The 13,458-nt window shown below is 42.4% G+C and overlaps 1 protein-coding gene across 26 annotated transcripts in view; it reads right to left on the reverse strand.

Annotated features, from left to right (window-relative positions):
- LOC113171789 (muscleblind-like protein 1) overlaps nucleotides 1–13,458 on the reverse strand; it is a 38,136-nt gene that overhangs the window by 23,433 nt on the left and 1,245 nt on the right. For 3 of the 26 annotated variants that reach the window (XM_026374492.2, XM_026374485.2, XM_026374484.2), the window contains exons 1-2: nucleotides 10,434–10,913; nucleotides 2,424–3,436 (exon numbers count right to left, since the gene is read on the reverse strand). In XM_026374492.2, coding sequence (XP_026230277.1) covers nucleotides 2,424–2,597 — 174 coding nt within the window. In that variant the 5' untranslated portion in view covers nucleotides 2,598–3,436; nucleotides 10,434–10,913. Of the gene's footprint in view, nucleotides 1–2,423; nucleotides 3,437–3,813; nucleotides 4,001–9,451; nucleotides 9,825–9,915; nucleotides 10,374–10,433; nucleotides 10,916–13,458 lie in introns of those variants that run through there. The other 23 variants (XM_026374498.2, XM_026374486.2, XM_026374497.2 and 20 more) reach the window with 16 other exon arrangements.

Here is a 13,458-nt window from a genome sequence, read left to right on the forward strand (position 1 = left end):
GACTTTTGAATCAGGGAGTCTAGGCCTTCATTATCCTTCTCTAAATATTTACCCTGCTTCGACATAGCTGAGCTGTCTGTGCTGCACCAACCAGATATACAAGCAACACAAAGGTCTGCACTGTGGGGTTAAGGCCTAACAAGCACCACACACTACACATATACTGCACATGCACACACCCAAACTTAGTTTTAATTCTGTGGCCTAGATGAAAACCTAGCTCTGATTGATTGTCTTCCTTGAGGCAATCATCCACATCTGATTACTGCCGTTAACACAAATTGCAATTTAACTGTTTCTGCTATTTCTGGTACAGATATAGTCCCTGCTCTAATTTGCACAGTATGGACTCTACAAGCATTGCTTAGTGCAGGACACGTTTTAACGTGTGTAAAACTGTTTTTTTGTGTGTGTGTGTGGGGGTGTGTGTGTTAAAAGAAGGCCAGAAAAAGAGTGAGAGAGAGTGGCTTCTGGGGAAATGACTGGGATTGGGTGTGACCTGCTCAGCTATGCACTGGTGATCATGTGAGACCTGTTCTAATTATACACCTCTCAAGAAGAAGGTCGATCCTCTCTCGTGGGCTGTAAGCATGTGCACATAATGTCCAAGAGGGTGCAAGACAAGTAATAGGGAGTGATTTGGCTTCATGTAGCGCAACTAAATTGAGAATTTATTTCAACCATTCAATCTATGTGAAAGCGAAGTAGGACAAGTGTTTTTTCACTTTACAAAACCGGAAAATCACACCTATGTGGTGAAGGTGTCTGAGCCTTCTTCTACTGGTGTATGCATGTCACTAACAAATCAACAGCCTTCACTACTCGTTTCCTCCATTCTCCATTTCTTTTGCACTCTCTCGTGCTTTTTCCTACTGTTTCCACTGTGAGTTTTAAAGACCCTCCGTGGAAACAATTGGGACAACTGTTAAAAAAAGTATCACCCACCTCTATTAACACACAGTCCTAGTGGAAAATTTGTCCATATGCTACTAAAATAGGTCCCTTGGTTCCTCCAAAAAGCCTCCTTAAATCTGCCAGCTACCCCTTTCCAGTGGATGACCTTTACCTCAACGTGAATGAGAATTTAAACTCATGAAGAACACACCAAGATGGACACCACAAGGTGAGTTGGTCAGGTTACAAATTAGTCCAAAATTTTGACACACCAGGAAGAAGGTCTGTTAACTGTGATAAACATTTACAACAGGAAGTTTGGGTGATAATTTGTATAAGAACCATTGCAGAAATCCCCATAGATACATTTAACAAATATATAAAACAGGAATAACAGGTGATAAACAAGCTATTTTTAAAATGTAATTTTGTAATTTTGACAACAACACGCACACTCTGTCATGCACAGGCATTAGCACACTGTGAGGAAACTTGGGAAGAGTTCAGCTCAGGCCTGACAATGTTCCTCTGTCCACATCTGGTTATAAACAGTGTCCTCTGAGTAGACTCACACTCACACACTTAGGATGTCCTCATCCTAACCTTGCCCTGCTCACACACTGCCAATGACCACGAGTCATCAATGTCTGCAGGGACAGAAGCAAAACAACACACATACAACCAAAAACCTGTATGTTTCCGTGCTGGAAACTTCGGGTTGAGGTCCACCCATCTCTAGAGATCGTGTGCTCCAATTAAAAGACAGAATATGAAAGGGAGAAAGAAAAAGAGGTGTTTGCTTTCCTGCCTCCCTGTTGATGCCTAAAAATGGAAAATTACTGCATACAGTGCCCCATATCTGCCCCCAACCTACTAAACCACACACACACACACACACATATAGAGGCACACACACAAACCCCCTCTAACTGCCCCTAGGCCTCTGCAAAGGAAGTGGTTTGACTGGGTGAGAGCTACATGATGACGCTATCGCCTCGTTCCTCTCTGGCTATAGAGATATGTTGTGCTCAGGGCACCCATATAAGTTTGTACATGTGATAGCTTATTCACCTGTGTTTTCCTATTCAAAACGGGCGCGCAGTACTGTATATGTCTTACAAAGTAACTGTGCTGATGTAGTAAATTCCTGTAAAGAAAGTAAACAAGTAACTCCTGTTTGGAATAAGTACAGTAAACAGCAGCTAAAACATTTCAATATGTGCTGGAAAATTCCTCAGTGTTGTGTTACAAACGCCTGACTTTTGCTTCCTAAATCTAAAAATCTACAACTCCCCCTCCGGTCTGTGCTCTTAATCACATGTTGCAGTCACCTGACCAGAAATAGGTGGGACCGAGCGGAGCACATGGTGCAGCCAGATGGTGCACTGTAGCATGCGATCAAGGCTACTGCTATTTCCATCTCATAACGCCATATATTTGATCATGATTCTTGTCAGATTGAATACCCTGAGTGTCGTCTTTGACCTGCCTGAACTCTGACTTTGTGTTTACCACCTCTCCTTTCTTACCTTGAGTGAGTCGAAGCAAGCGATGACCCGTCCGTTGTCCACCTGACAACTCTTGGCCGGATGAGCAAACTTGCACTCTTGGTCGGAGCGTGAGCAGGTGCCCCTCTGGAACTCCCTACATACCTCCAGTGTGAGCCACTTTGTGTCACGGATATGTGCGATGTTCATTGCCATGGCGACACGCTTATTCCAAGCCCAGATCTGTTTAAGCGTGACCAAAGTACCTCTAGTGTTTAAATCCTCAACTTTAAGTTTGTTATCTGTTTATTTGGTGCTGTGGTTAAAGTCTGCGGTACTGGTGTCGGAAGTTGAAATGAAACATTCGAAAAGAAAAGTTCCTATGGGTAGAGAGGGCTCCTTGTCCAAAGTGAAATGTTACAGGACAATTTTAGCTGTTGATGTTATTGGATCATTTTCCCAATGACACAACAACTAAAAAAATGATTATATCCAGGAGACAACTTAGCTTAAAAATTAAGTGGCCGCTCTTGGCTTGAATTTTCTTTCTGAGAGTTTATTGCTCGCTGAATGGTCTCACAGCAGTGACAAGCCAAAGTGGCAAACAGATGGACAAGCCAAACCAAAACCCTTGGGTTAGGTGCAGGTGAGCAGGCAACGAAGGTGATAGTCTTGGTGTGGCCTACTACAGAAAGGTTAAGGACACTGAGGACCAAGTGGAGGCCTAGAGGGTCAAAGGCGGGGGTTAAAGGCAAGGTGGGTGAGATGCTGAGTGGGTCTGGTGGTGTGTTGGGCTGCTGTGGTAAGGCTGGTCAGCTGGTGGAGAGCAGTTGGCAGCGGGGCCGTCTGGTAAGGAGAGCTGAGGCTGGAATCCGAGTGGATGGTGATGGTGGTAGATGGATGAGCGGGTCAGAGCGCTGGCTGCAAGGAGGGTGTGGTTGCTGTCCTTGTACTCGTGTTACTGTGGCAGCAAGCGAGCGAGGCGGGGGGCAGGGTGGAGCTTCAGCTGTAGAAGCAGGTCAAAGCTGCAGCAGACATCAGGGAAGGCACTTCCTCTAGAGAGAGAGAAATATATCGACAGGAGGGAAAGACAGAGAGAATGATGAGTTACATGATACACATTTATCTTTCATAAGAGGTTCTGACCTGCAGACATTTTTAAAGTCATGCCACTTTGCAGCTACGCAGCTGTGGGAATGAATAATATGTAAAAATGTCAGAAATGCAGGGGTGTCAGCTAAAACAAATAAAACTTTCACCCTCCCTGCGCTCTAAACACACATGGTGCGCACACACTCATCACGCCATGCCACACACTCACAAACACACACACACACACATACGCACAAAGAAATACACAAAGCAGCTATTCACAACTTTCCACCTCTTCTGGTTGATGTAGGAAAATCAGATTAAAGCCTGTATCACTTACATTTGAGCACTGCAAAGCCAGCCATTGCAAATGTATTTAGAAATGAAAGAAAGGAAGAGAGTGAAAGTAAGGGGGAAGTCGAGGCAGGGCATGAGGGAGAATAGGTTAGTCATTTCCCTTCTTGCGAAGCGGTGTGAGAGTGGGGACCAATCAGAGGCGGCAGAGTTGCAGCAACATTCTGGGCCCTGCGCCAGGTGAGAGCAGGGGGAGGAGCAAACAGGAAGCTGACCTGCCTGCTGCTGGTGAAGGAGAGAAAGAGAGAGAGAGAGAGAGAGAGGCTGAACGGCGTAGTCATGCAGTTCGCTAACTCTATTTCGAGGACTGTCTGATTTCTCCAAAAAAAAAAAAAAAAAAAAAAGTCTTTCAAACAATCAACCTTTCATGAAAGATTCTAGATAACATTATTCATATGAACCACTATCAGTATAGCCAGACGTGATGATCTCACACAGATGTGAACTTGCCCGCTGAGATAATATCATGTTTATTATTTCTATTTTATAAATTTCCATTTATCACAAGAAAAATAGATCTTAGGTTGTTTTTGTTTTGTTTTTTTACTCAGAATTCTGTAATGCTGCCAGTGGTTTCTATTTTGGTGAATCCATTGTACAGAGTTTGTTGGGGGAATTTGAATGACTGGGCTCCCGGGGGCCCTTTCTGCTCTTATCGCACAGGCAGGGTAACTCACCACACCCAGTGTAGAGAAATCGCTTTTCCCAGAACAGCTTGTGCACCTTCAGCATTGCTACGAACTGCTTCTAACTTTACAGCACTGCAACACTGCACAACATTATATCAGAGCCCTGCAGCAGCACAGGTCATGATGAGCCAGCAATATAGATATATGTTGGAGAGAAAGACAAAACTGCTCTGTTTCACCTTGGGTGACCTCACAATAAAATAAAGTAGCAAATGACATTTGCATATTTAGCATAAACATGAAAATGTTTAGGCAGTCATGTTTATTATTGAGGCCAGACTGGTTGGTGGAGTCGTACTGGAGGGTTTGTAAGAGGTGTTTCCCCCACGTTTATTTAGGTAGGGTGTCTGAAACATTAAAAAAACCTCTTAAACATTCTAACTTTGTTAATGTTAATTCATGGCAGAGCTGCTGTATTGGATTGTTCAGGTGAACCTAATAGAGTGAAGAGTAAATGTATCTCTCAGGTTGAACAATTTAGCAAGGGGCTAAAATAACATGAACCTTTCAATTAAATATAAACAAACTAAAAAAAAATCACTTCCCTGCTGAATGTTTTCGAACATCAGCTCACAACATTTTATTAAATTCTGATATTTTAAAATTAGAAGAAGCAATATTTCTCTTTATCTGTCTGCTTACGCCAAAAATATATTTGACAAAGAGCAATTACAATGAGTGTCATGTTTTGGAATAAAACTAGTCCAACGTGCGCCGTGCCAGTTTTATGTTTACATTACTTAGGGCCGGTTTCTATTCCCATGAACTTACTCATTCATCATTTCAGCTTCGTTGGTGTGATAATAGCAAGTCAGCCAAGTTTAATCTTCCCATGTAACTCTGTATGCCCTAAGACCTGTGTTTTTAATATCATATAATATTGATGTTACTTATATTTATTGTTACAGCTCCATCTGATAGAACGGAAAGCAACACACTTTTTCTACAAAAATACACTTTATAATAAGGTAAATTCAGATGGCCAAGAACTGTGTCTGACCTCATCAGACTGAACTCAACACACAGCTGGACATGAACTAATGAGATGGAATAGAGACACTCGATATTTTTGTCAAATGAAGGTGCTAGGGGCTACCTTCAATCAAATGAGAGAATGTGATGACCTGATGCATGAAAAGCAGACGCCCCCTGCATTCTGTCTGGCTGCCTAATCCGTCTCTAGGATTTCTATTAAAGTCAGGCGAGCACATCTCTATGAGAGAGATGATGTAGTCTGGTCTAAGACAAAGCCAAAGTGATAATGAGGTCTCATTATGATCCATCATGTCTGGACATGAGCATCCTTCCCTTATTGATTTCTTATTTATGGTCTTTCTTGTCAGTATGCCACTCCCTCTATCAAATTTCACTTTAACTGTCACTGATCTTCGTTTTAGAGGCATCCATTTCGAATGCACTGACTGACTGTTTAATATGACCTATTTTATTAATCTAACCACAGACTTTATATTGTTTAAATTTGTGGATCCATGGCTCATTTGGTCTTTCCACCACCTCAACGCTGCCCTAGCCTCTCTTCCAGCATCCTCAGCAGCATTCCCTCAGACTCCAAGGTCTTATAAGCTGGTGCAAGGTCATCCACACTGGAGGAAGGGAAGATGGGCGATGAGCGCACAAGGGAGGCTGTGCGTTTCCTTTTGCCCTTTAGGACACATGGTAGAAACACTGCATGGCTGTAAGAAGAGGAACTATGTTTTCAATATCAGCACATCACCATCAGCTTATGGTCATGTGATGATAGCATATGCCTCAACAGCTCAAACAGTTTCTGACACGAAAAGCAAGCATGCCCATCTTCCACTTTTTGTTGGATGAGTCACACAACAAATCTGATCTCCACAAATTAAATATGCTGTCGAAATCCAACCCTCACCTCTACCAAAAGTGCAAACGTTGCATAAAACCTGCCAGTTATGTCCACAGTGGACTGTGAAGGATAATGCTCAGACACTGTGAAGTTTTCTTGAACACAAAAAGCTGTTTTGTTAAAAAGGCATGTCTCGACTGTTTGAAAAAATTAGAGCAATCAAAGCAACATGTTAATGTGGGCTCGTCTTGAAGTTGTCATTGAGACTAACTGCTAGAGACAACACGAAAGAGGGTGTGGTTCATAGTTATGGTAAGACTTCCTGAAAAATGCTTGAGTGGCACCTTTTTAGTCTAGTCTACCATAGCTTGACACTACAGGTCATGAATTACCAGAAACTGTATTCTAAACAGATGTATAAGAAGGGGTGAAGTAATGCACTACACTCTGTCACTGACGCTAAAGTAAAGTACAGATTTGCTACATGTCGTATTGCAACATGTGCTATGGCAACATAACCAACTATTGCTTCCAGCCCGAGCTTCTATTTTGAGCCTTGACTGCAGAGAAACAGGCGTTCGTCTCTTCTGGTTTGCTGCTTTTCAGTAAAAGGAGTAGTTTCAGCATATTGACAGAGGTGGAGTGGTGGTGGTGGTGGGTGACAGTGTGCTGAGACAGGTCATCACAGTGGAGGACGCTGCAGGAAATGCAACACCCCAGACCTTGCTGCTGCTCCATGTGCTCAGAATATAGCATGTCGATATTATCCTCACTGACCTTTCCATATAGACATACACACTGCTGCATTCGGTACTGTATATACACGTGAGCATGTTCTTACTGTCTACTAAACATACACTAAAGGATACTACTTTATGCACTGTCCTCGATCTATGCAGTACCATCTACATGCCTGAGTAAACTGTATTTTCTTAGGTAAGTAGATCTTTAATGTTCACTAGGGCAACAGCACTTTCCATTGAAGGGAACAGAATAATAAATTATTTAGTCAAATAATCCTCTTCAGAATTGTTCCTATCCTCCTTGACAATATTATGAAGTCATCGTCTCCTCTAGTCTCATCATTTTACTGACTTATATGTTATTAAATAATGTGGTTCTAAAAGTGAGTCTTAGGCAAGGAACGCACAACAAACAATGCCTGTTTATTTCTCTGAGAGCAAACCTCTGGAGACAATGAGATCTCTTGTAAACATGGACAAAGCTACACACACACATAAGAACTGACAAGACACACAAATGCAAACCTACAAACACATACAACTCTGTGTGGCCTGACACTAAGTATTCTTAAGCTGTGGCGAATATCTGACTGTGTCCAACACTGCACCTTTGTGCGCATATGTGTGTAAGGATATGGTGAAGTCAGCGGGCAGTGAGAATAATGGCCGGCCTTATGGTTTAATGACTGGCTCATCAGCTCACAGTTTTTGCCTTTGTCAGTGCGCTGAGACAAAGCTGATCTCTACATGAACATATAGGTTAGAAAACTAAGAGAAAGTGTGAGTGAAAGAGAACAATTTGTGAATATTAGGATGATGTGAATTGTATGCTAACATAAGTAATAAGTTTGCTGAAAGCAACACAAACTGTCAAAATCACAGTTATTGAGAACAGCTTTGCATCAGTTTGCTGTATTTTTTAACGGAGTGTGGTTCATTTCTCAGCATAATGAAAGTTATAAAATAAATAAATAAAGATAAATAAAGTTTGGTTAATTGAAGAAAAGTAGTGGGACGTGTTTTGATTTTGATGCAATACTGAGGATACACCTACAGTGTCAGTTCGTATATGTCATGGACCATGTGGCTTGCACAGCACATTTCCTAGCTTCCTTTACAGCATACTGTTAATCAGTATGCTTCTAATACACTGACGCAAACAGACACAGTGCAGTGACAATGATAAAGACAAAGTCTCGGGTAGCAAGGTAGCTAGAAAGAGAATGAGACTATTCGGCAGGAGAGTGTTATTAAATGTTACAGCCGTCTGTCTCTGGAGATGGAGAGTTTTAAGACATCTGGGATGTGAGCAGGAGCTGAAGGAAAAGAAGGACAGGCTTCTGTTGTACATGTACCTTTGGACTGGACAACAAAGAAATAACTAGACGCTTATTACTGACTCCACCAACAGCTTTGACATTCTACTTATTAACACGGTTGTGTAGTCCAAAAGTGGATGTAGGCTTTCTATTCTCCATGCCACAACGTTTGAAAACAGAAGCTTGGACATTATTACTGTTTGTTTAATGAAAATACAAATAGGTGTGTATTACAGGAGGGTAAAAAGTCAATTGGGTTCTGATGTAATAAGAAACTGTGTGCATGTGCTGGAGTCAAATCATTTCAACTCAGCTTGTAATTATGTCAAGCTGAAGGTGTCCTTCTCTGCCAAAGCTGTTTCAAAGTGTTGCTCAAAGGGGTTAAAATGTGATCCTTACACAGTAGGAGTATACACAAGTCCTTGTGAGATAAAGGCTTGCCATGCACGTAATCCTGTCTGTAGGGCAGATAGTGCATCATGCAACATGCATAAATGCAGATCGATTTGCATCTGAATTAAAACACATATACAACTGTACAAAGAGAGTGCATGTTATTAAGAGAATATTGTTACCTCCTACATTCACACTGACAACAACAGCGTGTTCCTTAGGCGTGTGTTTGACAGAAACTGACAGTCTACCTGCAGCAAGACTATCACTGACATGTGACAAAGTCTCAACAATGCAATCTGCCACACATCTGTCTGCCTTGTGCATGTTTTCATGTGCGCACATAATAGTGAGTGTGCTACTGTCTGAGCCACCCTGAACCCCTCTAGATCGCAACAACAACATTCCTCATCATTGTCCCAACCCAGAGGAGGACAGAGGTGGAGAAAAAGGGGCAAAGAAAGGAGATGAGAGAATGAGAAATGAGGTTTGAGTTTAAATCGCTAGAATTTAAAGTTGAAATCTCTAGGTGCTAGATCCTGTAGCGCGTATACCATACAAAAAACTATTAGTATGATCTACGCAGATAAATATATATATAAGTCCAGAAAGGCCGATCGCAAGTAACCACATAAATGAAGACACTACTTACTTTCACTCCAGTCTAAACGCCACAAATAAAATCCCCCCATTTACTGGGTCTCCTTCTGCGTGCTTTCTTCTCGTACTTGCCCCTCTTTCCTTCTCTCTTCAACTTTCTTCCTCTCTCTCGGTTACTCCCTGTCTGTCAGACGCATGCAACCACTCACTTAGTCTCACACACACACACACACACACACACACACACACACACACAAATGCACACAGAGTCACCCTCTCACACACTCTCTCCTCCCGCGACCCGGAATGCTTGGCAAGATTCTACTGTACTGAAATACTGTGCTCACCATATAAGGTAGCAGCAGCTTCACATGTCACATATTTTACATGCAGCGGGGCGGGAGTTTGCCTTCCACAGTACACACAGAAACACACATACACACATGCAAAACCATGCTTCCCCTTTTAGGCTGACGCAGCAAGGAAGGGAAGGGAGAAAAGAGAATGAAAACGTACCCACATCTATTTCTTCTTTCCGTTTACCAAGCGCATGCAGGATAACTCCTAACATGTCCAGTGTTGAGTCAGACGAAGGGAATGAAAGCTGAGTGGGCGATCTATTGATCCTCTTCACTGCTTCCTGGAACAACCACAGCCCTCCAAACACACACACACATGTGTGCACAAACACCAACAAATTTCTTTGCTAACTAGCGTCACCCTCAGGAAGTAGCTCTATTGTGTGACTGTCTGTTTTGAGCCAGGAATCTGTCTAAGTGTGTGTCTGTTTGTGTACGTGTATATGTGGCGAGATCTAGAAAACAAGCCGTAACAAATAGATAATAACCCTGTGGCCCACAAACTGAACACACATTCACACGGAGCAGACATCAAGGCAGACGACCCCCATATCTCTACCTATGCTCCACTGTATAGACACTTACTTTCAGAAAGTAAAGACTGCAGCACACACAGGAGGAAAGATCTAGATAAACCAATGAGACTAGAAGGAGGGTTATGAACCAAGCACTAACCTCTCACATTGCTCTCCAGTGTACGTGTGTGTGGTTCCCCGCGTTGACTGACTTTGTGTGTTTATGCGTGTGTTCAGACAGGCCGCGACAGCAGACCCCCAGGCACCGGCTGGACCATTCTCAGGCAGGCAGGCAGAGCGCAGCAAGGCAGAGCGACTGGCAGAAGACAGGCAAGCGAGTGAGCGAGTGAATCAGCAGCAAATGAGTAGAGGAGTTGTGCAGAGCTGAGCACCAGAGTGAGAGAGAGAACGGGAGAGAGAGGAGGAGTGTTTGTGTATGTGATTGTGTGTGTGTGCGTTGCAGTGCTGGCTGTGTGCGCTAGTGTTCTCCCCTCCCCTGCCTCTTGAGCTGGGCTGTGCTGAGCTGTGCTGAGACGGGCTGGGCTGTGTCTCAACTGACTCCCCAGCCTCTGTATCGTCTGTCTGCTGCCCGAGGAAAGTGGTGCTCGATGGACGGCAGTAGCAACAGCTGTGGAGGAGGAGGAGAGGAAGACGAGGAGGAGGAGGGAGCACTGACTGCACTGGGCATACAAATCCTGCAGTCCCCTCTCCCTCCCTCTCTTCCTCACTGAAGGCTAGCCACGCCCCTCAAACACAAAACCAGGAAGTAGTGGTTCACTACTGGTGGCTTAGTGAAAAGAAAGAGAGAGGAAAAATATTTAGAAAACAAAGCAAAACGATAAAGAGAGAGAGAAAAAAGTCACATTAAGAGTCGGAATAAAAGTTGTGATAGATGAATATTAAGTAAAGTCAAAGAGGAACGAGGGAGATCAGTCAGACAGACGGTGAAACGAGGGATTTCATGACTTAATGAGTTAATAAGGAGAGAAGCAGCAGTTGGAAAGAATGAATTAAGGACTGTGGAAGAAAGAATTATGGAAAAACTTTCAGGGAGTTATGCCACAGCTTAGGTCTGGCTTCTGTCTGGATGCCCCACTCTATCTTTCTCAGACACTTCAGTTCAATATTGTACTCATTGCTTTTGTCCACACTTATAACAGGACACACTGAAATCAAACACGACTCCTTTAGTATGAAGTTATGCATTCAAAATAACACAGACCATGTAGACACATTGCAAATTACTACCTTATCCACGAAGATGCAAACCATTGCAGTTTGATTGCTGATCAGCCCCATATCATAAAAAGGCTAACCAAGACAACACCGAAGCATTTGCTGTTCCCAGCTTTTCTGTATTGTTGACTCAAGACTTCTGCCACCATAACCTTCACATTCAGGAAAAAGACAGAGAGGCTAAAGAAGCCTCCAAGAATTTGATTTGGAACTGATGCAGTAATATCCGGTAGCCATGGAGATACTGGCTCTTGCATTTGCAGGAATCTTTACAAATTTTGAGCTGTGTGCTGATGCCAGGTTTTCTGAGTGATCCTGCATATTGTCTATGACTCAGGTCATTTCATTGTCATCCACGAGAGGGTGCATTCATAATGCCACATATTTACATTACTCAAAAATAGTTATGCATTTTATTTTACAAAGAGAGCACATTCCACACGCTGAATTCACTTTGCGATCTTTGAGTTCACACCTTCAGACTAATACTGCAAACATGGCCTGATGCTTCTCCTATGTAAAACCGTCACGGCTCAACTGTTTTTCTGTTGAACCCCTTCCCTCTCTCTCCGGACCACTTTCTACTGCTGCACAGTTTAACACAAAGCTAGTGATAAGTCGTCTCTAATTTACACAACAACATCTCTAATTTAAACCTGGGGTGACAATCTGTGTTAGAGCCCCAGCTGCAGTGCTAACCTTTTACCTAGCCAATATTGTGGTGCAATGTTCCTGCACATTCAGAGAGAACAATAAACATGTTGTATACCTCAGACAATAGGAAGAGACCATTATAATACTTTTCTAAGTTCATTTAATTTGACAGTGGCAGTATTAGCTACAACAATATTGCCTTGATCAGTTTCTAACCATTTAGATTTATTTCGAAACCATCAAAACAGCCCACATACCCAACACATTCAGTATGTCTTTTGTTTAGCAAAACAATCAGTTTGACTGGTAATCACTGGAAACAGCAGGTCACAGTAACCTTCAAGTGGGGTCCCCCTTTACCCATAATAATGAAACATGGTGACTGATGTTCTGGCTCAATAGGAGACACATTAGCAACACCTCCAAAGATCTAGATTCTCTGTGAAACTGACATGGAATTCCCCCTCTTATGCTGCAGCTGAGTGTACACCGGTGCTTCTGCTTCCCTCTGCATCTTTGTTTTTCTCCACGCACTGCTTGTCCATATTTCATATTCATTATTATTCTTACTATGCCTTCTCTGCCTCTGTCCTCCCATCAGTATTTCTCACTTATGACTACATCTAAATTCCCCTTGAACTTCCCCCTTATAAATACCACTTTTCTTTTTGTCACAAGCCACAGAACCATATTCATCTCATCCAATTAGAGGTATGAGTGCAGAGCCAAGATGGTTTGTTCATTCAATTTCAAAACTAAATTTTCATTCTGCATATAATTTGATTATTATAATAATGTACAACATAAGCCTGTTTCTCCTTTTGATTTCCTAATTCTTAATCTAAAGTGAAATCAACCATATATTTTATCTTCCTGCTCCATACGTGTTCAATGACACGTTCTCACTAGGTGATCAAAGGCTGTAATTGAGTTTTGATTATGAGCAAAGAGCATCAGGAATTAGCACACAGTGGTTGAGCAAACTATTCTCACAGATACTAATGTTAGCCAACCGAAAACAGGAAGCGGTTAGTGTATGAGCAGTGTAGTTAAAGGGGACTTTTACCAATTTTACAACTAAAGATCAGTGGGCTACTCTTAGGGAACTTGACATCTGAATATAACAATAACAGGAGCTTGATCCATGTACGACACACAAATCAGAATATGTCCGCCTCTGCTGTGCTGATTGTGATTACTGTTTTTTGTATTATAGTGCATATGTTTAGCAAGTCCTAAAATTGCATCTAAGTGAAGTGAGTCAGCAAAGAGTGGTTTTAGAGACTTAAAATATT

Source organism: Anabas testudineus, chromosome 17, assembly GCF_900324465.2.
Source record: "Anabas testudineus chromosome 17, fAnaTes1.2, whole genome shotgun sequence".
In the NCBI taxonomy this organism is placed as follows: domain Eukaryota; kingdom Metazoa; phylum Chordata; class Actinopteri; order Anabantiformes; family Anabantidae; genus Anabas; species Anabas testudineus.